At 42.3% G+C, this 26607-nt stretch overlaps 1 protein-coding gene across 1 annotated transcript in view; it reads right to left on the bottom strand.

Annotated features, from left to right (window-relative positions):
* LAPTM4B (lysosomal protein transmembrane 4 beta) overlaps positions 1-26607 on the bottom strand; it is a 60210-nt gene that overhangs the window by 11834 nt on the left and 21769 nt on the right. Inside the window, exons 3-6 of the mRNA XM_039706274.1 lie at positions 22977-23050; positions 22269-22391; positions 14391-14489; positions 7694-7789 (exon numbers count right to left, since the gene is read on the bottom strand). Of these exons, the coding sequence (XP_039562208.1) occupies positions 7694-7789; positions 14391-14489; positions 22269-22391; positions 22977-23050 (392 nt within the window). The remainder of the gene's footprint in view (positions 1-7693; positions 7790-14390; positions 14490-22268; positions 22392-22976; positions 23051-26607) is intronic.

Raw genomic sequence — 26607 nt, 5'->3', positions numbered from 1 at the left:
TTAAACTACCTCTCTTTCTAATCTTATCTTTTACAATTACAAACTGTCTTCCACTCAAGTGTTAACAAGACAGAAAGCTGGGTATAGCTCACATGGGACACCCAAATTGTTTAACAGGACTGATTATCTCCCAACAGTGTCGTTATCACAGCCATGCTAACATTACAGATGCTGCTGGAAAGGCTCCTGTCTGTATAAAAAATTCTATTACTGTAAGTAAAAAAAAAATCTATTACTGTTAGTAAATCACAACCATAAAGCACCTGGCAGCCAGAAACTCCCCAAAACTTTTGCATATCTTCTAAATTTGGTGGATAATACCCACTCAGCCTTGCCCTTTCTGAAGCTGAGTGTCTGTCCCTAAGTTAATTTAAAGCAGACCTTGCTTTCCTCACTGCTCATAAGACAGAGGACCAAACCCACAAGTGCTGTGCAGTTTGGAACAGACTACAGTGGACAGCCCTGTGTCCATAAAGAGTCCCAAGGGACGCTTGGGAAGAGCACAATTGCTCTAAGGGAGCCACTAAAGTGAAATGCAATGAGTCTTAAAGCCCATAATTTAGCTGAAACCATTAACAGCCACAGAAGGACAGGCCTCTTGACCACTGCCAAACACAGGCAGCTCCTCCCTGGTAGGGAGCAGAGCGTGGCCTCCAGGCGATCTCAGAGCACACAGCCACCCCTGAGCCACCAGCTGTCACCACTCCCCACAGCCAGCTGAGAGCTCTTCAGCATCTCAGTGGTTTATGGGGCTGGGAGAGCTTCGTCAGAGAGCCTTGGGCAGGGAGGGACTGGGATGTGTGAGGAGTTCCTCCTCTGCTTGGCAAAGGCCAGCGCTGTGCTGCGCTGTGCAGGAGGATGTGATGAGGTGACAGCAGATGAGGTCGTGCTGGAGCTGCAGCAGGACCACGCCTGGGCAGAGCTCTGCAGCAGGGCAGGGCTCCTGCACAGGCCAACTCCATGGCTGTAAAGCCCCAGCATGGCTCATTTCTGCTGGGACTCTGCCTCTCACAGCCTGCTGCAACTCCCTGTTTGAGCAACACCTGCCTGAGCAAATTGCCACCTCCCCCGTGTCCTTTGGTGCACAGTGTAACTATGACTTGAGCCTGACCTGGAAAATTCACACACAGCTCAGCTTAACACCCATACATCCTGGGCAACAGGGATTTAAGTTGTCATTGACCTGCTGCACTGATATGTATCCTTGGAATTATATTGAAGACTTTGACTTGTGTTTTGAAGCCCAAAAAGCAGCAGCTGTCAGATGATAGTGAAGCAATCCCATTAGGATAAAAAGCACTAAAGAAACACTGCAAATTTATAAACACTGTTTTTTACCTACATTGCAACATACAAAATTAGTGAACCCAAAAAGATTTGGAAGACTTAAATTACATGTCCCCATTTCATGTCTTCTCTTTAATCTAATTATGAACAATGAGAACAGATTTGTCTGTTTTATTGTAAATCTATCACAAATTGTTGCATATGAGTTTCAAATTCCAATATGTCAACTGCAAATAAATACAGATTTACAATCTAGGAAAATAGGAAACAATTAGGAAAATAGATAAACATATGTATTTTGAACTTTTCATTTAGCTGACAGGTAAATTTATAACTGCCATGGCAAATCAAAATGTTTTGGAAGTCTTATTTTTAAACTTAAGAGGGTATTTGTCCCAGATTTACACTGTTAATAGTCCATTCCAAACAGTACAGCTCACTTCTGACAGCAGCTACCTAATAATGGTTGAGACCCATAACAAGAAGTGCAATTAGCCTATAGCACTAAGCAACAGAGAAAACAAGCAGCATGAAGTAATTCAGGCCACAGGGAATGCTGGATTTTAATTTAAAAAATCTTCCATAAACAGGGAAAAAGTGGAAGCAAGAGCTGAGAATAGATGTAAAGATGGAAAGCGAAAAAAATAGAAAAATAAAGGACCAATCTCTTCACTAAGATGAAAGGCTGACAAGGCATGGGACTTCACTGGAAGTAGAATATGAAAAGCTGGAGCAGCTGAAGAGCTGTTTGTTGGCAGATGCAGACCATCATGATACTTGTCTGCAACTCAGAATCAAACAGAAGAGGAAGAACTGCACATGTGGCACATGCATACTACCAAGATGTGAATGTTGGCATCCATATGGATCTTGAGCCCTTTGAAGATTATCTCATTAAAGAAATTGCTTGTGTTGTTATGTTTACAAAGTGCAAGTCTGAAGAAAAACAACTCCAGCATTTAAACCACATTTCTAGGTCTCATGTAGACTATTACATTGGATTACTAATGAACCATCCCCTTTACTTATTGCACTGGGTATTTCTTGTTTTATTTACAACCTTTATTTATTTCTTGTTTATTTACAACCTTTATTTCTTGCCCCTGATTCTTCTTCTTCTTCTCTATGTCCTGCTTTACTTGCCTTTCCTCTTGCAGGTTTTATCAGACAGTTTCCAGTAAGGAAGGCCAAGGGTCCTCTGCCTGGACTCCAATGGAGACCCTGAATGCACCCAGTGAGTCAGGCCAGGGATATTCATTTGTGGTGCCAGCTCATTTTAAAATGTTTCCCTGGTTACTATTCACTGCAAAAAGGTATTTGTGATCTAGTGGCCAGTAACAGTTTGTGGCACACAAACTGCCATACCAGCTACCAGCATTTATTTCTTGTTTATTTACAACCTTTATTTCTTGCCCCTGATTCTTCTTCCTCTTCTCCATGTCCTGTTTTACTTGCCTTTCCTCTTGCTGGTTTTATCAGACAGTTTCCAATAAGGAAGGCCAAGGGTCCTCTACCTGGACTCCATTGGAGACCCTGAATGCACCCAGTGAGTCAGGCCAGGGATATGCATTTGTGGTGCCAGCTCATTTTAAAATATTTCCCTGGTTACTGTTCACTGAAAAAAGGTATTTGTGATCTAGTGGCCCAGTAACAGTTTGTGGAAGACAAACTGCCACACAAGACCAGATACCTGGTGAGCACTGACAAGTTTGTAGGATTTTTAGGGAAAACATTTTTAAAGCAGAATTTTTCTCTGAGCTGTCTTCTACTCTGACACATACCATCCCAAATCTGGCTCAGCATTTGGAAACCACAGGTTCCAAAGCACCTATCAGAAATAAAAGCTTTTACTATGGTTTATCTGTCTCTGAGATTCATCTCATGCTTCAGTCTGTTTAACTGGCATGAGTCTAAGGATCCTTCCCTCTGTCCATAGCCAAATTAATCACCAAATTAATAACACAATAGTAATACAAAGAATGGCTCTTCCAGCTTTACCAAAGAATTTCTTCCTCTGCTCAGAGAAATCATCCAGCAGGAAAGATCTAACTCTAACTCTCTCAGATAGGTCTCCTATTGCTTTGAGAAAAGGAAAGCAAACAAAGGTGTTGACCAATTAATTGCAGGCTGCTTAGTTGAGGTCATGTCCACAGAGGGAATATATCTGCATTTTTAAAAAAAGTAACATTAACCATTGTGGATACGTGTATGTAAGATAAAATCTACTGAAGCGATTTTATAAAGCACATAAAGATCTAAATCCCACTTTGAAGAGAGATTTACAGCTTTGCATTTTATCCCCACTGGCAGCATGACCAGAGATGAAACTTCAATTGATTGGCTTCAGTGAGAGTTTAAAATAGACAGACTGAAATCCCCTGGCTGTCCAAGAGCACAATAGAGCTGCTACTGCTCCAGAGAACATATGTCTAACTTTGGGTTACCTTTTGCCCCTGTACAATGGCAATTTTTCCAAACTGGATGAACATTTCCATGGTACTACTGTGACACTTTAAACTTGTGTGGAAAATTAACCCTCATCCATGGTGCATTTGAGAAACTGGTAGGAAAAAGCAATCCCAGATTGGGAAAGTGGAAAAACAATCCTCAGGTTACTATGGATTGGGAAACTGGGACAAGCAATCCTCAGATTAATGCATGGGAGCACTTAACTGCCATGCCAAAACCTCCTACAGACACCTCCAGAAACTGAGGGGAGAGAAGTACTGGAAGACACTTAGGAGAAGGGAGATCCATATTCTCAAGAGACTGCTGTGACTAATGTACACAGCTGGACCTCAGGTCCTCAGGAGCATAAGAGTGTCACATCTTCCCCTGCCTGGGGTCCAGGCCATTCCCCTGACAGCATCAGCTGGCCCTCCCATGCCACAGCACAGTCTGCTGGTGGAGCCAAGCCAGGCATATTCATGTGGTGTCAAGTTTTGATCAAAGGTCACAGAAGGAGGATCTCTCACCTAGTGGGCAGCAGGAGTATCCCATTCACAGCCTGCAGTGGGAGGAGGCATGTTTGCTCCAGATGGCACATTTGCAAAAAGGATGGCTTAAACCACTTACAGTGAGTGACAAAAATCAGATTATCTGGTAGCTGATAAAAGGTTAGTTACAGAACAGATCTATGAGCATTATTTATAAGAACCAGTCTGACCAGGGGAACTAACTGGAAATTTCTGTGCTGAGAACACCAGAGCAAATGGGTAGCATGAAGCAATTCAGACTAAGGATGGATTTTAAGAGAAAATCCTTCAATAAAGAAGAAAGCATCCAGCTCTAGGGGCCTCATCATAAGTAGGACATGGACCTGTTGGAGCCAGTCCAAAGGAGAGCCACAAAAACAGAGAAAAGAAGGCTCCAGGGAAACCTTAAAGCACCTTCCAGTATCTAAAGGGGGTCTACAAGAAAGCTGGAGTGGGACTTTTCATGAGAGCATGTAGTGATAGGACAAGGGGGAATGGCTCTAAACTGAGAGTAGGTATAAATTAGACATTAGGAAGAAATTCTTTACTGCAAGGGTGGGGAAACACTGGAACAGGTTGCCCAGAGAAGCTGTGGATGGCCCATTCCCAGAAGTGTTCCAGGCTAGGCTGGATGAGGCTTTGAGCAGCCTGGTCTAGTGAAATGTGTCCCTGCCCATGGCAGGGGGATTGGAACTAAATTATCTTGAAGGTCCCTTCCAACCCAAACCATTCTGTGAATCTATTATTCCATAATGCTTAAAATTTTTACTCTAAACTGTAGCAATTACACCCAGTCTCATATTTAAGCTTGGATTTTTGTTTCCATTTGTTTCTCAGATTCTTTCAGCTAATACTGATGACAAGTACATATCAAAAAAACATCCCTGAAGACAAGAATGTACCCTGCAGGCTCTGTTAGAATTCAGGTATCAGGTTTGATTCTAAAAATATTTATTTCAATAAAGAGGGTAGAGATTGATTCATATTTTTAAAGAAACTTGTAGTTCATTATCTAAAGGCATATTGATATGAAGAAGCCCTGCTGAAAGAAGTTTCTCAGCATTCATAAAAATGAAAAGAACACCATTTCAATACAAAAGTACACTTGAATGTTGTGAGAATATTATTCAATTCAACAGACTGGAGTGACCCATCACAGCATTTCAAAATTTTGTAAGGTTTCCTCAAGACCTCTGAACTCTCAGAGGTCCTCAGTATTTCACTTACAAAGCCCTGCTCTTCCATGCTTCATTTTAAACCATCAGTGTTGTGCCTACATTTTTTACGGTCATGTGGAGAGGGGGGTTTGTGTATGTTTTGGAATGCAGATATACTTGCAGAAAAATATAATCTCCTGAAGTCTGTGATTTCAGGGGGTGAAGGGAGGGAAGAAATGTCTTCTGACTCACAGTGGAGAATGATGGGGATTTAACCCCACGTCAGGGAAGGATGTGAAGGAGATGGATATGGAATGTGTCACCTAAAGGTGAAGGCGCTCACACCCTATCTAGAAAGAAGCAGTCAGACATGGGTTTGAATGAAGCTTGCCTCCACCTCAAATACATAATTCAAAAGCCAGGCTATTAGTGACTCTCCTCTTGCCCTTCTCCTGAGCCTTTCTGTACTTACAAAGAAGAAATTTTGAGTGTTTTTTTTCTGAGTGATTCCCAAACAGCTCTTTCTTATTTAATGTCATCTTATTGAACTTCTTTAGAAAGATGCATCATACCTTACAGGAACAGATTCTCACCTTATTAAAATTAAATAAGTGTAAATACTGGGGAAGGAAGAAGAGTCCAATGGTCAAAGCCCTAGCTAGGAATACACAACCTTTCTCACAACCTGCTTTTGCTTTAGATTTCTTCTAAGAACAAGATAAGCGAAGTTAAATTAAAGGCTCAGTCCAATAATGTCATCTGTGAATGGGATAAAAGGGTTTCCTTTTCTCACAGAAACATTTGGTAGTTACCAAATATAAAAGTACTGAGAAGAGCTTTGGTAGCGAGGCATCTCTAAAAAACAGTCTTTTGTTTTATGAAGGCAGCAGTGAAGCAGGTGGTTTTAATGTAACTTTTAAAAACTAAGTTTAGTTTCCCAGATAATCCAGCTGACATTCTCCCACTGCTGAGCCTGCTGGCTCTGTGGGTTGTAGAGTTAACAGTGTTTGAAGCTGAGTTACAACTACCTACAGGATGAACAAAAAAGCTATCAAATTTATTTCACATAAAATTCCTGGTTTTATTCAAAGTAGGTTCCAGTAAAGAAAATAGTAATACTTCTTAGCTCTCAATAAATCCATGTTTTTATACTTAACTGTCCTGGTTGCCAGCTGTGATCATGGTCTGTAAAACTTCTTATGTTTTTCTTAAAGCTTCAGGTATAGAAGATAAATAACTATGCAAGAGTTACATCTCTCATGTAAAAGTAGTGATGGTTTACTAAGCCTTTGTGGCTGCATGGAATCACTCATTCCAAAGGATTATAGCTGACAGTCTAAAACCTCAGTGCATGGAGACCACCCACAATTAGGAAAACCTGAGCAAGGCAATCCTGGGATTTTGCCCAGATGATCCAGAGGACCAAGTTTGTGCTGCTCTCATTCTGTTATGTAAATGGTGTAAAGAGCCTTGTTACATCAGCCCTGGGTCACCCCAGGGGCTGATCTGGCACAGAGCCCCCTGTGTGTAGCTCGGGTGGAACTGAGCAGCTCCATGACAACACCACTGCAAACAGAACTGGCTCTTTTCCAGAGACCCTTTCTTCCCTTCAGTAGTCCTTCAGTGCCTTCTGCAAAAAGCAAGACATTGCTTAGCAGTCATGTCTTGCACATGTGCACGTAAGCACTAAACTGCTATAAAGTGAACCTATGTCTTCTGTACTTTGAGATTAAAATCTGTTTATTAATTTCTTTCACGTCAATCTTTATTTCATTTGGTCTCCCTACCATACAAACCCCATCATGCACTGGAAAATGAATCACTGAACTTTTGCTGCCTTTTAGCTCCTCTCTGTGAGTTTGTAAAGCACTACACCAGATGTTAAGTGTCCTAAATCACAGTTTCTATAGATAAACCAGAATTTCACAGCAGGTGTAGACCAAGGCATCCTTGAGCCCTAATCAGTCCCTCCACAGTCCAGATCATCACACAGCTGGAGAGCTCAGAACTGGAGGTCATTCCTGGGGCCATGAGATAAACTGTAGTTTATGATTAACACAGATTCTTTAGCAGATAATATGCATAAAATAAAACCACATTTTAGCAATAGACTGATTTGCAACCATTGCACGCCAGTCCCCTGAGTTTGAAGTCCAAGCATCACCAACAGATGAGGACAGCCAAAGGAATTAAGTTAACTAAGGAGTCAGAAACGTAAAATAAAGCCGTTAAATGCATAATATTACACAAATGCTTGCCATCTAACATCCTTACCGCAGTGTCATTGGTGGTAATGTACACCAACACATCCGAGTTGTTTCTGCCATTGATGTATCGGTAACAGTTCCACACACAGCTTATCAAGTAACCCTGCAAGGAAAAGGGATTTATTATTCTGTGCAGAAAATAAACCATGGATGTTTTTCTGATAGAGCATTTCCATTCTTTATAAATATGAATATCAGCATGATAGAAGCATGGCACAGTCACTTCCCTGGTTGTAGTGACTGCGAGAATGTCTGGGGGCTCTGTGAGTCATTTCTTATACTGATAGAATTTGGGCTCTTTAGAGTTGAGAAGGTTCTGGGGACACCTTACTGGCTTTCAATATATAAAGGTGGCTTATTAAATCAATGTATTCCATGTGACTGGAATGGTCTGGGGTCTTGGTATTCTTGCCTGACTAGAGAAAATCGACAAAGTAATAGATTTTATTGACATCTGAAGTTATTTCTGACATATTAAACATTGTTTAAAATACTGTTTGTTTGGTTTTTTTTTCTTTTTCCCAGTGTAAAACAAAACCCATGTAAAACAAAACCCTCAATAATAGCAGCAATATACCTACTGCAAGGTCATAAACTTTGCTGCTTTTGTTCTTGGAGCTTGGGTAGTGCTGCTTCCTGTCAAACAACTAGTTGTCTCAACTTTTTTAACTGATTGGGCAAAATAGCCACCACCACCTTCATGAGCAGGAGAGATTTCAGTTTGAGTAGCAGAGATGAGCAAAGTGACTGGAAGGAAGATAAGAGGCAGGGAGATGTGGAGGAGCTGGAGTCAGATCCGCAGGATGTCGGTAACACAGCTGGCAGGACTGAAGCAGTTCTCTCTGGAGCTTTCTGCTTCCCATTGTTGGGGGTTGGAGTTTTGCCCTTTGTTTTCTTTCAAACCAAGACACCCATGTAATCACACATGATGGTGATGAGGAGAACTTTGTGTTTTCATAGTGGCCAACTTATATTTTTACTTAGAAGGTCTGGACAGAAATTCTTCCATAAACCTAACTCATGTAGATTACACTGCCAGCACTGAATTTGCATGTATGTCTCACTGGGTGAGTCATACTTTTGTGACTCACTTGCACTGATGGCCTTCCAAAAGCCTCTTATCCCTTTGAGCTGCCCTGTGCTTCCTCTGTCTCCAGAGCTGACACACATGAGCTGTGTTTTTCAGGATGCCATGTGACTCACTGATGGCTTGCTTGCAGATCAGGAAGTTTTTTTCCACCAGGGCTGAACTGGCTAAAATCTTGTAAATTTGCTTCCTTTTTCATAGAACCTTACAGACCCTGGATTGACTTACAGCTGTTGCAGACTTTTTGACAATACTTTTGGCCATCAAATGGGGAGAGCAAAAGGCTTCTGGAGTGAACTCCAGAAGGGAGTTTAGACAGGCTCTGCAGACCAAGTTATGGGCTGTGCAAACCTACCCAGGCTACTGAAACAGGTAAATGCACATACATGGAGAACTACATCTTTTCCAGAATTAAGTAAAATGTCACTGTTAATTTAAAGTGGTAATAAGTAGTTCACTAGCTTTCAGTGCTCGGATACGATAACCTGGGAAAGGCATAAGAGCCAATGCAGAACTGAACAGACTGAATACAGTACACTTCTGTGGGGACACAGCCTGTCTTTATAAGAAACCCTTTACATTAAGCCTACCTATTTGCCAAACTATTTGTATACCCCTTCTGTCAAAATCCAAAGTGATGGAAGCCCTGTTTTGGATAATACAATCCTATCTGGGAGAAGCTAGTGGGAGATTTATTTTTTAGTGCTCTCATTCCATGTGGTGAATAAAACATACTTAACCCCACAATGAACCTCTGCAGCTTTCCCAACTCTGAACCCTAACTCTGCATGCATGGGCTGTTTCTCAGTGGGTGAGGTCTGTTCCTTGAATGAAGGAGGTCATCAGCCAGCACACACCAAGGAACTGGCCCCAAGACACTGAACAACATAGGGCAGAGAGTGGCAGCAGCTCGGAGCATGTCCTTGTCCAAGTGCTCTGGCCATGTGCTGCTGGCAAACCATGACTCACAGAAACTTGTTTTCCTCAACCTGTAACTTTATTTACCTCATTCCTAATAATTATTTTCTACCAATACTGCTGCACTGTTAAATGGGGCTCCTGATTCTGTTACCAATTTTCTTTCCTGAAAGACTTAGCTGAGGTTTCAAATACTGCTTTAAAATGTGTGGCTGGACACACAGTATATAAATATACTGATTTTTATCTCAGGAGACTAATGTTCACATTTGAAATTGGCCCTAGATAAAGGCCTAATCCACCCTGAGCAGATCTCCTGCCTACCACAGCACAGACTGGTGACAGACAGTGACACTTTTTGGGGGAGGCAACCCCAAACAACCACCACGAGAAAGGACAGGTGTGTAAAAAGGCTGAATGTAGAAACAGGCACTGTGCCTACTTCTACCAGCTTTCAGTCTTCCCCTTTGGATGGTGGGAGGTTACTTGAGACCCTAAGGATCTGAAACCCACAAAACTTTTTTTTTGTCACCCTGTCTCTCACTGCTGCAGTTGCAGAAGCACCTGTGCAGCTACATAACAACAGAAATGAACTGCAGACCTGTGCTCATCAGAGCAGAAGACTGACCAGCATTCCTTTGTGGAAATTAGAGGTTGTTGTATTGTGCTGCTTCTTGTTAACACAGCAAGGGAAAGTCTGTTCTGATCTGGGTCACAGCAGCCCTCTGGGTAGCCCCTCACTGGCAGCAAGTGCGGGGTGAACAGCACAGACCCAGCAGAGCCCCTCAGGTTAGTAGCTGCCTGCACTGAATCCCATTTGACTCTCCAGCTGCTTTGAATTTTTTGTTTACAGAGCTGGGATGGGCTTCAGTAACTGGTGAAAATGAGATAAAGATCTCTACACAAACTGAAATTTATATAAAGATTTCAAAGGGGTGCTAATGGCAGACCAGTTGACCACATGTATTTCCCATCTTGGTGTAACAGAGAGAGAAACAATGGATTGATGTGCTGATAAAATCTGGAATTAAATCCAGCTTCTCAGCATACTAGAATGTGTATCTTGTAAGTATAAAAGGGTTGTATAAGAACAACTGCTTAGAACTGAAAGAAATGCTGTAATTGGAAAGAATTAATAATATTAAACAAAACCACTGGTCTGCAACAATTAATATGGCACCTTACAAGGTGCCAGGATATCAGCTGTTGGCTCACAGTTACACACACTGGGGTATGCAATATAAAGCCCTGTTTTAGAGATGATTCTCCCATAAGTATCCTGTCATCATCAGCGCTGGGACTTGTCCTAGGCTTTTGTGGAACAGGTGGTATAACCTTGGTTGGGCAAAATAGCCCATAACCATGTGGCAATGTCTTGGAATTCCTGGGAGTAGGATCAGAGCTTGGCTGTTGGGGCTGTGCTCATGGTCCCAGCTGCTGCCCCAGCAGCCCTGCAGGAAGGAAGCAGATCCAGGTGATGTCTTGCAGGTCAGGGCTCCCCCTGCCAGGAAGAATGCCCTTGGGCTGAGATACCAAATCTCTCAGGGTGAACCCAGAACTTCATCCTTATCCTTTCCCATCTGCTGAGGACACCAGGACATGCAGAGTGGTCTCATCTCTGGGCTCAATACCTTGGACATGCAGCTTATAGGCATATTATGGAGAACACATCATACTGGCAGCTACCTCTTCCTACCTACTGTTCAGAAAGGCCAAGGAAGAGGCCATACTCTGAAGTGTCAGAGTGCTTGGGGCAGCCTGGGGAAAAGGCTTAATCTGGCTCATTATGTTTGTGCTCATCTGAGCTCATTTGGGCCTAAGGAGCTTCCCCATGATGGGGAGGTTGAAGCCTCAATTGTTCTGTCTCAGAAGCTGGGGTTGGCTGGAGGAAACCAAGGCCCTCCTCCAAACCAGCTGCAGAGGACACAATTCAAAAGTCACTGTGTTGGCTATATACAATTTGAAGTCCTCCGTACGTGTATATAAATACATTTGTGCTGATGGATGCCCTTCCTCAGACAGATAGGAAACATTTATGTTTCATGGTATTCAACTCCAGCTCAGTTTCTAGACAAGGACAGTAAATGGAATAATGTATTTTGGTCTACTCTGAAAAGTGTTCTGTGTGAAACCACCTGAAATTCCCATTAGGTGCTTCAGATGCAAGTAAATGATAAGGACTAAAAAGACAAGTGCTTGTGTGTGGTTAGCTGGCTTTCTTACCATCCTCTCTTGTTCACAAAACCATGACTGCAGAACACAAATCCAGCATCTAATACTGCATAATCTTGCTTTCTGCTCACTAGTGTTCTTCTCTGAATGTAGCTTCACCCAAAACAAAAGTGTCATAATACCAAATATTCCTGAGGAATTAGGTGATTCTGTTTTGTGTTTCCTACCAGTTGAATGCAGCTTTTCCTACTGTAGCTTTTCCTAGGTCACAATGTTTTGGTTCCTCTCCCTGTTTCTAGTTAAACTCCAGAGGGAGAAGAGGCATATTTTTTTACACACAGTACCTTTCCAGTTTCAATATATAAATGTGGTACCATCTGTTAAGTCTATCAGAGATGAAACTTCTGAAATGATGATGCATCTGTGTGTGTGTGTGCATGTGTGTGTTCAGCTTTTATTTGATGGAGCAGACTTTGTAAATCTGCATAGCAGCTCTTCTGGAAACATAAGACATTCAAATGAAAATGCTAACTGGAATTTAGCATGTGTTTCTGTGTAAGTAACATTTTATGTGACTCATTTATATGATAATACATTGTTAGAATGAGCATTATATAAGCCACATATACTCTTGTATAAAAACAAAATGAGTCTTTGGCACTATTAACTTCTTAGGCTTCTTGTCTCTGTAGTAAGCATTTCTGCCATTCCAATTTTAGCTGCCTTTTTTTTAAATAAGCTTGAAGCTTTCTTGACATACTTAGTTAATGAAACACCAGACCCATGTGGAGTAAAAACAAGCTGTTGGTTGCATCGGAGAAATTTTTTAAAACACATTCCTTGTGGAACCTGAAAAATCTATGGACTTATTAAATTCACACATATTTCTTAGAAGTGCAAATAAAATCCGCTGTATGGTTGTGAACATATAAGGCCAGAAAGCTAAACTCTATTGCTAAATCACAGCAGAAAAGTGAGCACGGCTTCCAACAGCACTTTAATACACCCGATCTGTTGGGTTTCTTTCCCCAGTTTTGAAGTAGCTTCAATAACCTAATCAACCTCTTTTGCCACAGTAACATTCCCTGTATATGTTGTCAACTGTGTTGTCTAGAAGCAACATCTTTGGTGTCACTGTGACTCTTTGGGACTTCTCTAATCTAATGCAAAACTGCTTTGCAGAAAGAGCAAGACTAATCTGAAATACAGTCCCACACAAGAAATATAAAACCAGCAGCACTGTGGTGTGAGAAACTCGTAGAAGGGTGCAAGAAAAGGGCAAACAAACCAGCATATTTTACAAGAGGTCCAATGCTCAGGGTACTAGTAGGAACCACAGGTGATTGTTTTTCCTACATGAATTTGTCTGATGTTATTCTGAGCTCCTTTTGAATTTCTGACCCACAGCAGGAGGGGGCTGCTGCACTGGACAGTCAGCCTGGATGCGGTGGTTTCACTTGAGCCCTTTCCAGCTGCTCTGGGTGATGCTACATCTCCTCTTTGCCTGGTACCTGCCACCTCCAGCCCTCTCACCCACCAGGTTTGCAAACAAATTTTCATTCCATGTGTCCTTCTGTTGCCAGGTCTGACAGTTCTTTATGGTGCTCCTCCCAGTAGAGACTGCTCGGATTTATTTACCTGCTCTACAAAATTCTTTCTGAGACAGGGCACCAGAAGGGAAGCCATGCTTCCAGAGATGGTGGGCATCAGAACTGGCTAAGAAATGATACCATTTATATTTTTGGTTTTTCTATTCCGTTCTTAATGTTCTTAGCATTTGATTTACTTGTTTGACCAGAAATGAGCTAAGCTAACATTTTCACAGGTCTATCTGTAACAGCTGCAAGATCACTTTTATAGGTGGTCATTCTTACTTCAGAGTCCACAGCAGTGTTTGTGAAACAAGAGCATGCTTCCTCAGTGCCCACTACTTTGAATTTTTTACCACTGAGTTTCTCTACCATTTCCTTGTTCAGTCAGTCCATCCCATGAGATTGTCCTGCAAAGATTTCTTGGCTAATTACTTTCCCTATTTTGAATGACATTGCAAGAAAATGTTGCTAGATTTCCTTCCCCTTCCCAGATCTCTGAACTGCACGGGTCACAGTGTTGGAAAGGCTGACAATTTATCTTTATTCCCTAGCTACAGTCAGTGAGGTGACCTTTTCTCTTCTCCCTACACATTTTAGGGTGATTTTTAAAGTTTTTCATGAGACACACTGCCAAACACGTTCTGAAAAAACAAGAAGTCTGTTTCAACAGGCTCTCCCTTGTCCACTGCTTCAAAGGATTCACAAGCCATGAGTTCCTCCTACAAGCATCACACTTCCCCATTGTGGACTACATGCTCTTGTGTTTGTCTGTGAGATTTTTCACAACTTTTTCATTATTTCTGTAACCCTGTTTCTTATAGGTATCAGGCTGCTGGGGCTGTAGTTACCCAGAACTCTTCTAAAGACAGACCCCCCCAGCAAGGGACATTCCACCCATGACCAGAAGTGGACTTTATACACAACAGTACACTTACCTTAAAAGCCAAAATGATACTTATGAAAAGGAGGATAATCACAACCAGACACGTAGGGTTCACAGACATAATCTCTTCCTTGTAGGGAAAATTGTTGGGCTGTGTAAGCAAAAATAAGTAAAACACGGTGAGTCAGTCTCAGAAGTAATTTAAGAGCCATTCAACTAGTGCATTCTATAATTAACAGCTTACAAAGCTTTCTGTGATCTACTAAATCCAGAGCTCTGCCCACCAACAACCAGTTTCAGTAACTGTGGCTACAACAGGCACTGTGAACACTCAGCTGCCAGAGGCTCCCTGGAGGATGAGGGAATGGCTCTTTGCTTTGGATGTGGTGTGGGCTCTCTCTTCCTCTGTGCACACTGGGTTTGTATCTGACACAAACTAGCAGAAGTCTGCGAGCTTTGCAGCAGGAAATCTTCCACCATAGAAATGGCAAGCAAATCTCGTACTTACTGAGTAATCATTGCACTGGCACTGGTTGCCAAAGAACAGTGGCAGCTCTTTCCAGAAAGCAGGAAAAACTGGACAGAATAATCCTTTCACCTAATATCTTATGACATCTCAATATACCTTGAGTCTATTCTACTTTATCTTATTTTGGCTAAATTTGGACTACTTCTCTAGGAGCAGTTGTTAGTGCTGCTAAGTGTGTGTCCCATGGAGTCATGGGTCCTACAGGGGGACACCTCATGATTCCAAGTTGAAATGTGGAAATCTGCCCCAGGCCTTTCTCTTACCACATACATGACATAGAAGTGACAAAATGAATTTTCCTGCTTAACACAGTCTTTAGTGATTTAAAGCTGTGAAACGCTTTAGGATCAGTGACTGAAAAACAGCCCCTAAAAATGTTTTACTGTATTTTTTATTGCTTAAAATCTCTACACCCATTTGAAATGAAAGTTCCAAATAGTTCTGAAACACTGCAAGATACAAGTTCCTGTTTCAGTTAGAATAAACCATTGTTCACAGACAGAGCTGTTCTCCACAAAAGATAACTCCACTGCAACAGTAGCTCATTATATCTGAACGCAATAGTTCCTTCCACACAACTCCCTTTTCCCTTACAGTTCTAATTACTTAACCAGGCCAGCTCTGCATCCTTGTCAGGACAATTAACTAGACCGAGCTATAACTGTATTCTTGGCAACGATGGTGTAAATCCAGAGTAACCCCTTAATAACCCTTATTCCAGCACTCAGCCCAGTGCATCAGGAAATTATCTTTTTTTTGGACAGCTGCTACTGAGAATAGCTCTTTATTTAGCGCTTCCACGAACTGTTCAGAGTTGTTAACATCAACAGCAGCTGTAACCGTCTGCAGATACATGTTACATAAGCACATTTTCCACTTCTTGACAGCAATGTTTCTGTCCCTCTACTGAATTCCATGACTGAAGTTTCTATCATGTTATCTTCTTTGTCGAGGTAGAGCTAGGGAACTAGCTTGGTATAATTCAATAAGTTACTGCTTTTTTTCTTTTTTTTTCCCCCCACAGAAAGTTATTCTAAATATAGTGGATGCAAGAAAGCAAGAGTATATGCAAAGAAACAACGCACTGAAAAATTAAACAAAAGCTCTATATATAAAATTTGAGTATTAATACCCCAACCTGCCCTCCTCTTTGCAGAAGGGACACCATCATTTAGGGAGTTAGAAAATCCAGTCAGTTAAGGACAGTTATAGTAAATCTATACCCAAATTATTTTTTCAGTACTGATATACTATTAAAAGAATAGTCAAAATAGTTTGTGAATGTAATAAAAAATTCCTATTAAGACTTCGGTTCTCCAAAGAAGAACCTGGTTTTTGGGAACCAGCCACTGGTCAAAGACTGGATGACTGCAAGCTGTGTTTCTGGCCATAATCTAATGGGCTGTTTCTAGACATCAGCTCAAAAAGGATTTACATGGGGGCAAGAAGAGGGCAGGCTAATGGCCAAGAAAGTTCCCACTTCCTTGAAAAGCAGGAACATCTGCTGGAGCCATGAACCCTGGTCAAGTCTGGGGCAGGCTGTGCTGCTCAGCCAGGCCTTCCCTTATATCAGCACCAGTGTTTCAGCAAATATTTCAGCAAAGCCAGGAGAGCACATGAGGAACAAATACTGAGGTTTGTCCCCTTCAGCTCAGCTTTCTGACTCTGTCGTGAAGAGATGAGAGGTGTAAGCACCCAGTGAGGCAGTGGGTGCTGCACCCATGCGTGCCATGGTCACCCCCACACACAGGTGCCTGGAGATCTTGGTGCAGGATGTGAAAACTAAACTCAGTCTCTTCTGGAGTTTGCAGGCTTCCTGTGTGGGAGACAAAGCTTTCAGTTCTCTGATGGATAAACCAGGAGCATTGGGTCAGCATGGAAGAAACCCCTTTGGCTTTGTGCTAACTGGGCTGGGCCAGCCTATGAGCAGTCTGATCTGAAGTCACAACTACAAACCCCTTCAGTACTCTAGGAAAACCAATTTATTATACCTGCAGCTTTGGCAAAGAAGCAGGAAAGATGGTAGAAAGCACCTCAGCTGGCTCCAGTCTCACAGGGTACAGGGACCACACTGGAACTGGTGACATTAGGCAGCCCTTGGGGCTCCATCCCATGGCTGCAACTGTTCCCAAAATGTCATTAATTCCCACTGAAAACAGGTTGTTCAGATGAATCAAACCACTGGTCTTCACTGACTGCAATGATGAACTTAAAATATTGATGTGGATACATGAGGTGGGACAAGAAATTCTGCTCCTGGCTTGGGAGTTTGTTCCCCTGTGGAAAGAACAATAGCTGAAATCCTGATGCTGGGAAGGTTCCAGGCACCAGGCTCGATATTGCAACTTCTGGAAAAATATCGGTGTCAGATGTTGTGCAAGGCTTGATGAAGCTGAGACTGAAATACAACTGGGTGGGAAAAATTAAGCCTATTATTGGAAATCCAGGAATGATTTTGGAGCAGAACATGACGAAATTTTCAATACAAACAAAAGGTAGTTCCAATGGTGTTGCACTGGCATGCTAAAGTCATAATTAAAGTGTCATTTATAACCTTGTCATGGACACGGAGATGGCTGTGTGCATAGTAATTACCTGATACACTTCTAATTTTAAAAAAAATACTGCTTATTCATATCAAAGCCCTATCAGACGCTTAAAAATAAAATGTGCACGGAAATTATATTTCTACTGCATTGGTATCATACAAATGCGCAAGAATAAAATGACAAAGGCAAAAGCCATATCTCATTCCCTCAGCCTGCTTGCATGACCTTTCATGTCTTCTTTCCCCTTGGATCACAAAAAATTCACTTTAAAATACAGTGTGGATTGTCATTCCAAGTTACAATCCCCCAAGTATCGAAATCTTACAAAATTGAAAGAAAACAGGAACATGTCTGTAGAATTTGTAAAGCTCTGCTATGAAGTTAGTGGTACTTCTTTGGAATTATAAAATGGCATTAAAAATGTCAGAAAGGATCTTTTGGTTTTAAGCTTTAATTTATAGGAAAAATTTCTTTAGGTTAATCTCTTTCATGTTCTCTAGGCATTTCTCCATAAATTTAAAAGCATGACTGGTACCACCTGAATTGTTAGGCAGCAGCATTGCAGGCAGTCCCACAGAAAGCTACTTAATATACTTTGAAATTTTGTTTAGATGAACTGTCATAGTCCTGCACTTTGATTAGAAAAAAGTTTGCATAACTCACTTACAGACCAGCCTGTTCTGCACCTCTGCTTCAAGCCATTTCATGTGCTGTTATCAGATGACAGAAGATGAAGTGTTTAATTTGAAGGCTTTAAAACACTCATTTACCAAAGATTTATTGGGGTTAAATGAAAGAAATGTGCTTTAGGTCAAACTGCTTTAGACCTTTGCTTAGACCAAGAACTAAAGATTTTTATTTTACACATGTTGCATTTGCTGTATGCAAAAGTTTTTGCTTTTTAAATGACAATGATAATGACCAAGATATCCAGTGTAACTCTTAGAAACTTTGATCACACAATCACCATAAAACTTACTAAATGCAAAACTTATAACCTTTACTTATTTGACATGACCCTTGAGGCTAAGATGCTCTTGCAACCCATGGCAATTAAGTAGCACACCTGAGCAGCTAGGTATCAAAAGGCAACAAGAAGTTTCCAAAGAGACTGTTCCTAGGAAAGAAGAAGCCAGTATAGACTGATGTTACCAAACACCATTGCAACATTTTCAGCGATGGCCCTGACCAGCTCACTGATATGTGCTCATCATCTCACTAAAAGTACATGGAGAGTTTCACAGTAGCTGTAACTCATCACCCACAGACTGACATCTGGCAGATGTAAAAGCAACTGTAGTATGATACCAAAGTAACCATATAACAATTCCAGATAATAGTGACGTAGAAATGGTGAAAGAAACAGGGTTTTTCTCACCTTAGAGCAAACAAAAAGTTATTCTGAGACTGCTAAATGTATTCTGTTACCAAATGCAAACTTTCTTCCATATAATGGATTTAAAGAACAGTTGGGGGTTTTCATTTACCTTATGGAGCTGTGCCCCTAAAATATAATTTCTCAAATGCAAAGCCGTTTTAAAGGAACAGAAACTGTAAGAATGCCAGGAAGAACCACAATCCTTGTTCCTGCCACTCTGGCAGACCACTGCAAAGGAGGTGAGGGCAAGACAACCCCCGAGGGCTTTGGGTTTGCAAACCATCAGGAGGGATCACACCCGAGTTGCACTGCTTTTATGGTGCATTGATTTTCATCTTGTCCCATGTCTGAGTATCTGATGACAGTGGATTTGCCCTTCACAGCTCCCCTCTGCTTCTGCCCACTCAGACAGAGGTGCTTACTCTGAACCAAATGTAATAACTTTATGCCAACAGATGCAGCCCTTCCAGGTAAAGGAACAGGGGGCTCCAGTTGAGCCACTTGTACTTGGGACCGCAGCTAAGACACAGGAGGCATTATCAGCTTCAAAGCAGATGCAAAACAGCTTCAAAACTTTTTTGAACGGGTGACACTAACTGTTCAAAATTCATCACAGCTCTTGGTAGTTTTTCCCCATCACTAATCTCCAACACAAATGATAAAATACAAACTAATCCTTGTTTCTAAATGAACTTAACTTGTACTAGCTTCCAGCTGCTCATTAGCATTATGCCTTACATCTAATTTAAACAGCCTTTTAATACCTCATTATTTTGCTTATGAAACCTCTAATGGCACTATCTCTTGGTCTTCTTTCTCAGCAAATGAAGCAGGAAAAGCTGATTGCCTCTCATCATACTACAATATATCCAGCTTTTATATAGTTTTTTAAGAACTTTTCTGCATGTTCTCTGACTTTCAAGCATTGCTTTTTTACAACCAGACTCCATAAATAGATGAAGGAAATCCACACTACCGACAGAGAAGGGAAGTCTCTACTCCCTTAATATTAATTGCTCTTTTTTCTGTCTACAAATCCCAAGAGCAATTTTTGCAAACAGCAAAACAACCTAGGGACTTAAATCCCCAGGCTGCTTACAGGGTCACTGCATCCCAGGCACAGTTGTCAAACCGTATGCTCATCTGTATTGCTCAGGCTTTTACATTTCTTTGCATTTATCTCTGTAGCAACATTAGTGGCTGAACTCAAGTTCTCAGGCAGTCTAGCTCAGTGTCAGCCACAGATTTTATTAGAAGTGAATTTGCTGGGAAAAGTCACAAGTACTGCCACTGGGAAACACAGAGATGTGCTCACTCTGGGCAATGCAGGGTAGGGTCTTCCAGGGGATGACAGAACAGCCAGATTATATTCCTGCTCACAGCCTCCCACCAAAGGACTCAATCCCTCTAAACAATGAGCCTGGAGAAACTCTCCCATGGCTTACATCAGCTTTTGTGAAGTGCCTCTTGGGGTCCAACATTATTAATGGAAGTCAGGAGGAGCATGAAATCTACTGCTGATTGCTGGAGACCTTCCTCTACTCAAAATAGAAACTCACTGGCAGATGGTCGGCTTGACCACAGCCCTTTGCAGTCTGCCAGCTAACCTCTCCTAATCCATGTGATACATCCTGTATTGATCTGGTGCTTTATTGTTGCTCTGAGCATCATGCTGCCAAGTCAAACATCTCATCAAAGCCATTATGCCCCTGCCCATCTTTACTGATGGAGTCAGCAATCTTGTCAGTGAAGGAAAATGAGTTTGCCTGCAGGACTGATTTTTCATGAAACTGTGCTGGTAGTCATTAATAATTTTTTTCTGGACTAATCCATTATCAATTGACCATCCTCTCAGCCCCAGCCCTTCTGTTATTATTCTGCTTGGTAGCAATGTCAGGCTAATCAGCCTATAATTATCCTGGAAATCCCCCTTGCCCTTTTGAGCACTGACAGTTTAGCACTCCTGAAGACCTGTGACATTTCATTACCAGTCCAGAATATGATTTACAACAGCAAGACAAAGATGTGTGCAACCAAAGATGCAGCAGTACAGATGACAGAATGCTCTGCTGCACCAAATCCCTTCCAAGACCTGCTCCTTCTATTTCTGCTACAGAAGGACCTGTTATTTTTTTATCTGCAAGGAAATAAATGGCTGTTTTAGCACACATTTCAAGAGGAACAGCTGGTCTTTGCCCTTCTAGTGAGTCAGCTCCAAACGTAGCACCAGATTTTCAGCAGAAGAGCAGAGCTTTTAAGTGAACATCTACCAGCCTGTTTTTGTCCCCATCATATTCTTGCACAGTAACCAAGACTGAGTAAAATGTGGTTACAGCTCATGCTCTGGGAGGTGGGGGAGTTCTGCAGCCACACAGATGCTTGTGCTGCCAGAAGAGCAGGGCTGGCACTGATGCAGCAGCAAAGGTCTGTAGGCAAAGGAAAGGCAGCAAATCTCCAGCAGCAGTGCCAGCTGTAGCACTCCCAAACCATGGCTGTAATTTGCTCTTTTCCACTCAAATCTCTGAGAACCTTTTGATTTATGCCTCTGCTTCTCTCCCAGTGCACCATCAGCTGTGAATGCAGGTGGGTGTTAAATAAGATGAAGGATAACAGGCTCCTGATCCATCCCAGCTCTCACTGGGATGACACATTGCCTCTTCCTGCAGATTTGTGTGGCTACTTATCTGCCTGCTGTTTCTCATTACCTTATTATTTATATATTTATTAAATATATATTTATATATTTATTTTCTCATTACCCAGTTATTTATACTGGCCAGCTTTCCATCCACACAACAAAGTTCACAGCCAAGCTAATCTGTAGTCAGGTTCTCAAGGCAGATTTTCAGAGACATTTGCAGCACTGGCTTCTCCAGAGCTCTGCAACTCCACGTGAGCCCTGCTGGCCGTGGGACGTGGTCCTGTGGTGAGACAGAGGCTGGTGGGCTCTTGTCTTTGCTCTAGGGGGTTGTGATCATATCTTGTACACCTATGCAATGTTTGGCCAAAGCAGAATAAGAAGGGAGACTCCAGGACAGAATCCAAAATATTTTCTAGCAAAACCAAATCTACACTCAAACTCCTGACTAATTAATGTGTTATAGCTGCCAAATAAATGAAAAGGAGCAACAAAATACCCTTGAAATAGTGCCAAAAATAAGCCACTGGATATGAACACAATAATTCTGAATGCAAAAGCAATTATTTATCATCCATGTCTTGCAATATGAGTCTCATTCTAATGGTGCTGAGAGCTTTCACATCATTGCAAAATTTCTGAGCTTTTCACAAATATTGTAGTCAGTTAGTAATGTAGCCTTGCAAGGATGTTGAATTCAGTCTGGCAAGGACTGAAGGAACTTCTCAAGGACTGTATGAGAAGGATATCACTGGCAAGAAACAGGGCAGAAACTCCACCTTATATTTTTTCGCCCCCCAAAGCCCCCAAAGGTCTGTGAACATCAAGTGATTTACCAGCTGATGGAGGTAGTCCTGAATTGTGCTGGGATAGACGAGTACACTGATGGCAACCAACGTGTTGAGGGCAAAGTCAAAGATCTGGTAACAGAAGAAAGGGATGATCCAAGCTGCATGTTGCTAAAAAGGAAATAAATTAGAAACTCATCAGCCATAAGTTAAAATAGAGGAATATATGTCTTCCTACAGGAATCTAAGGAATATTTGACATTATGGAGTATTAAATCAGGCTTAAAGAAACATAACATTCAGCCAAAAGGTTTGGCCAAGGCAATTTGGCTGCTCTACTGCAGTCATGTGTGCGGTGCAACTCCCACAAGTCGTTACATTAGGAGATTTAGAAACCACACAATACTTTTCCTTTCTAATTAATAGGATTAATGTTGGAACAAACCACAGGCTTGGGAGGTGAATGGGAAAAAATTCCCTTAACTTTGATAGGTACAAGATTCAGTTCTCTGAATTCACCATTAGCCCAGAGCTTACTCCTATTTGAAACTGCAGACAATCAACACAACTGCAGCAGGGGGCCCTGGGGTACCACTGATCTAAGCAATCAGTTCTGCTGCCTCTTCAACTTATTTTCCCTCTCCCAATTTTCAGCTAAACAAGTAAAGAAGCAATTGATAGAAAACAATGTTCTAAATTTTGTTTCTATGGAGTTGTGTGGTTCACTTTTTTCGTGTCTTCCCCAAACGTAATTACCTTGTATGCACCATATGTAGCCATTGCACAGATCAGAATCATGAGGAGAGAAATTGCAGTGGCAATGCACATATCTGGAAAAGAGACACATCACATCAATGACTGCAGGCAAATTCAGAGCTTGGTTCAGTTATCTTGCCACCCCTTGTGCAGAGCATCTCAAAGGGCAGGGTGGGAGATGGGTGCAGATGGGGTCAGCTGCATTGCTCAGGCATTGCTGGAGGAAATCTCTGGCTTTTGTGGGGAACCCCCTAAGTACAAGAAGCACAGACAGTGCTCCTATCTGTTCAAGCCTGCAGCATTACACTGTGCTGACACACTAACACTGTGCAAACAACTACAGCCTCTATAAAACCATGGAGATGAATGGTCTAGTTTTTCTAAGCATTTTCAAAAATCAGGAGCAGTTTTGACAGGACTATTTTACTGGTGATTATGATATCTGTAGTGAGAATGTGTCTGCTTTTCTGCACTCCAAATTGTTTCTTCACCAACAGCTGCTGCACATCATTGCTCATATATCTCTGTATGGAAAAGGAGCAAAACTGGCAGATAAAGTCATCTTAGCAGAAATAATCTCTTGAAAATTTTTGTTTCAACCAATAGTACTACAGAGATATATTTATTAATGAAAATGTATAACTATCAGGAAATGTAAAGCAGTAAAGGACGGAAAATATTCTATTATTTAAAGTTTTGATTGGAGGAATTACAGGACTCCTATCTTTTTATACTACTGCTGACCAGCTTTCATTTAAGCTTTTGTTAGATTTAAGAAGTTCCTAAGCCATGAAGAGTTGGAAGGAGATCCTGGGGGAAAAAATTACATTTAGTCTTTTCATATGCACCTCCCTAGGTATCATTACTGTCAGGAGATCAGATGTAAATTTCTGAAATTGGCCTTACAGTGAGTTTGGGAATGCAATGGAACATTGTGCCTCTTTTCTGAGGTTAAACCAGTGCACAAAAGAGGATGTGAGGTATATAGGACATGGCTTTAGACATCCCACCTCTGCTGGTATCTGAGGTACATGCTGTTCACATTGCACACAACAGTGCTCAGGATGTTCACTACCACACTTGGGAAGCATTCAAAGTGTAAAGATGGCATCATTTCATCACAGAGCTGCCACAACATCTAACTCCAGCACGTGATGAGGAGCATCCCACAGCATGGAACAATCCTCAACTCAAGTCCCTGGATGCATCAAACTCAGGTTCTGGGTACATGCCCTGGAGCATGTACCCCAAGTCTCTGAGAGGATCTGTCAGCTGTGGACAGGTCTCACCTGCCACCACCAGGAAGCAGTGCAGGCTCAGCCAGGTGATGGCTGAGGAGGAAGGACAGGCACTAAGTCTTGTCTGTCATTATTTCCAGCCTACCAGAATGATCATCCATGTAGAGAACAAAGGACCCAGTCCTTGATCCTCCTGTGCCTCAGGGAGCACAAACTTTGCCCTAGATGGCACTAATCCAGATTTCTGCATGCAGAGAGGAACCTGAGACCTGTGAAGCTGGAGGAAAAATGAGCAAGAGGAGAGTGCTGCTGGCGGGTGAGGACCTGTCCAGAGCCACTTGTGCTCTCTGGCTCCTTGGGCACTGCACCTACCAACAGCAGGATTAAGGACTTCAGAACCCAGGTCTCTCCTTTTCCAGAACATGCCTGTGTCCTAGGTTTCAGGACTCTTGTTCTCTCTCTTACCCCCAAGGTTTGTCCTTGTGATTGCACAGGAACTCAAATGCCACAGAAAAAGTCCTATGGCAGGCTACTTCCTAATTTAATGGATTAAATTTGAAGGATAAAGTGCCCTTTCCTGGCACTTGGAGGAGCACATTCAAAACCACTGTAGTCTGATGAGGCCCTGGAGCACAGATGTCCTTTCTCACAGTAGAAATGCTTGAATCTTTGTCTTATTGTCAAAATAAGCAGGTCTCACCCAGGAGAGGGGCCTGCACTCAGCAGTGAGTTTAGCTCACCCTGGCACGCCCTGCTGCCTTCAGAGTGGCTTCCTCCAACTCAGCCCATGGGTGCTACACGATGCCATCGGAGGCAGTGGCTCCCTGCCCATCATTCAGGAGTGAATAACATCTCAGTACATCCCAAATTGCTCTCCAAAGGCACCTCCTTCTCCTCTTAGAATGTGTAGAGAATCCAGACAACCAGTGCAGTGTTTGAGCTGCATGACCTCGATCAGTTTCCAGGTTTTCAGGAGCTGTAAAAGCTGTGCTGTGCCTGTTAGAAGTGATCTGAATTCTGCCCTCAAGAGGAAGAAGTACCCACAAAATATACTCTACTAATAAAAGGTACTGCAGCCTCTTAAGACACTTGTGGTTGTGTGGTCATTTACTCTGGCTGCCTACATATGTCCTGTGAAATCAAAATTATTTTGAATTGACCAGGTACAATTAAGGTAATGAAAGAAAAGAAGTGAAAATAGCTGCTGCAGTCACTAACCTCAATTGAACCTCTTGTAAAAGAGGCTCATGGATCAATATTTTGATTCTGACCATCAGTTTGGAGGCACTGCTTATGCATTTGTTCTTGATCCCAACCACCTACTTCCTGCATCTGGGGGGATGCTGCTGTCATTGTCATTTGCAGCAGATGCAGGAGTCACAGGTTCCACTTTTCTGGTGACTGTGGCAGTACTGGTCCAGAGCCAGAGCCCAACAAACTGTGATGAACTTGACACTGAAGATCTGGTCTGACACACTCATGCTCCCTGTCTCCCGTGTCTCCCTCACTGTGCTCCACCATGCCAAGTCCTAGTTGGCTCAAGCTAGTTCTTTCTCATTTAAGGCTTCATTGGGTTTTTTGAGCCGTGTCAGCTTCAATTAATCAGAGTGAAACCAGATATGAAGCACATTAAATGAGAAACTGACAGGGGTGTGTGATTTTTTTCCAGCCATGCTGTGCTTTCTATAGCTAGAAGGACTGTACTTGGGACTGCTAAAGGGGTTATCCAGCCTATTTGTCCTAGATGGCTTTTTGAGTTTTCTCCTTGGGTTTAAAAAAAAAAAGTTGAGTTTTTTTTTTCTCCTTGGGTTTAAAGAAACCAGATGAGTTTTTTAATTCTTACACTTTGCAGTGACATCCTACTTCCCTGCCTCTTTGGAGAAAAGATGCTGCTGGGGCTGGGCAGAGCTTCTGTCATGGGGTACCTGTGTGCACAGCAAGCTGCAGCTCGAGCTCCCTCAAATCACCTCAAAAGTATTTCCTTGCCTTCCCCACTCGTCTTGCAGGGGAGGCTGATGGTGGGTGCTGCAGGGACAGGGAGGAGCAGCCAGCAAGGCTGGCTGCCCTGAGTGTGGAGTGATGAAGACCTCAAACCTTCATCAGCTGCCCCAGCCCTGGAGTTAATCACTGGCCCTCAGCTTTCAGAGCAGGGGCCAGAAAGCTGCTGAGCAGCACCCTGCAGTCCTCAGGCAGCTTCTCCACTGTCCCAGCCTTATTTATCCAAGAGCATCCTGACTGCCAGCTAAGGATTACTGACTTGCTCTCTCCTGCAGGCTGCTTGTGCAAGCTTGAGGCCACTGCTGCCAGCCACCATGCAGCTCCCTGGGTCACAGCCTGCACAGCAGCAGCATTTTCTCTCTGAGAAAGGAGAGGAGGGACCATTGAGCCCAGCA

The sequence above is a fragment of the Passer montanus genome, unplaced genomic scaffold (genome assembly GCF_014805655.1).
Source record: "Passer montanus isolate IOZ18808 unplaced genomic scaffold, ASM1480565v1 scaffold19, whole genome shotgun sequence".
Lineage (NCBI taxonomy): Eukaryota > Metazoa > Chordata > Aves > Passeriformes > Passeridae > Passer > Passer montanus.
Note: the sequence above shows the minus strand (reverse complement) of the source record. Positions and strands in the feature narration are given on the sequence as shown.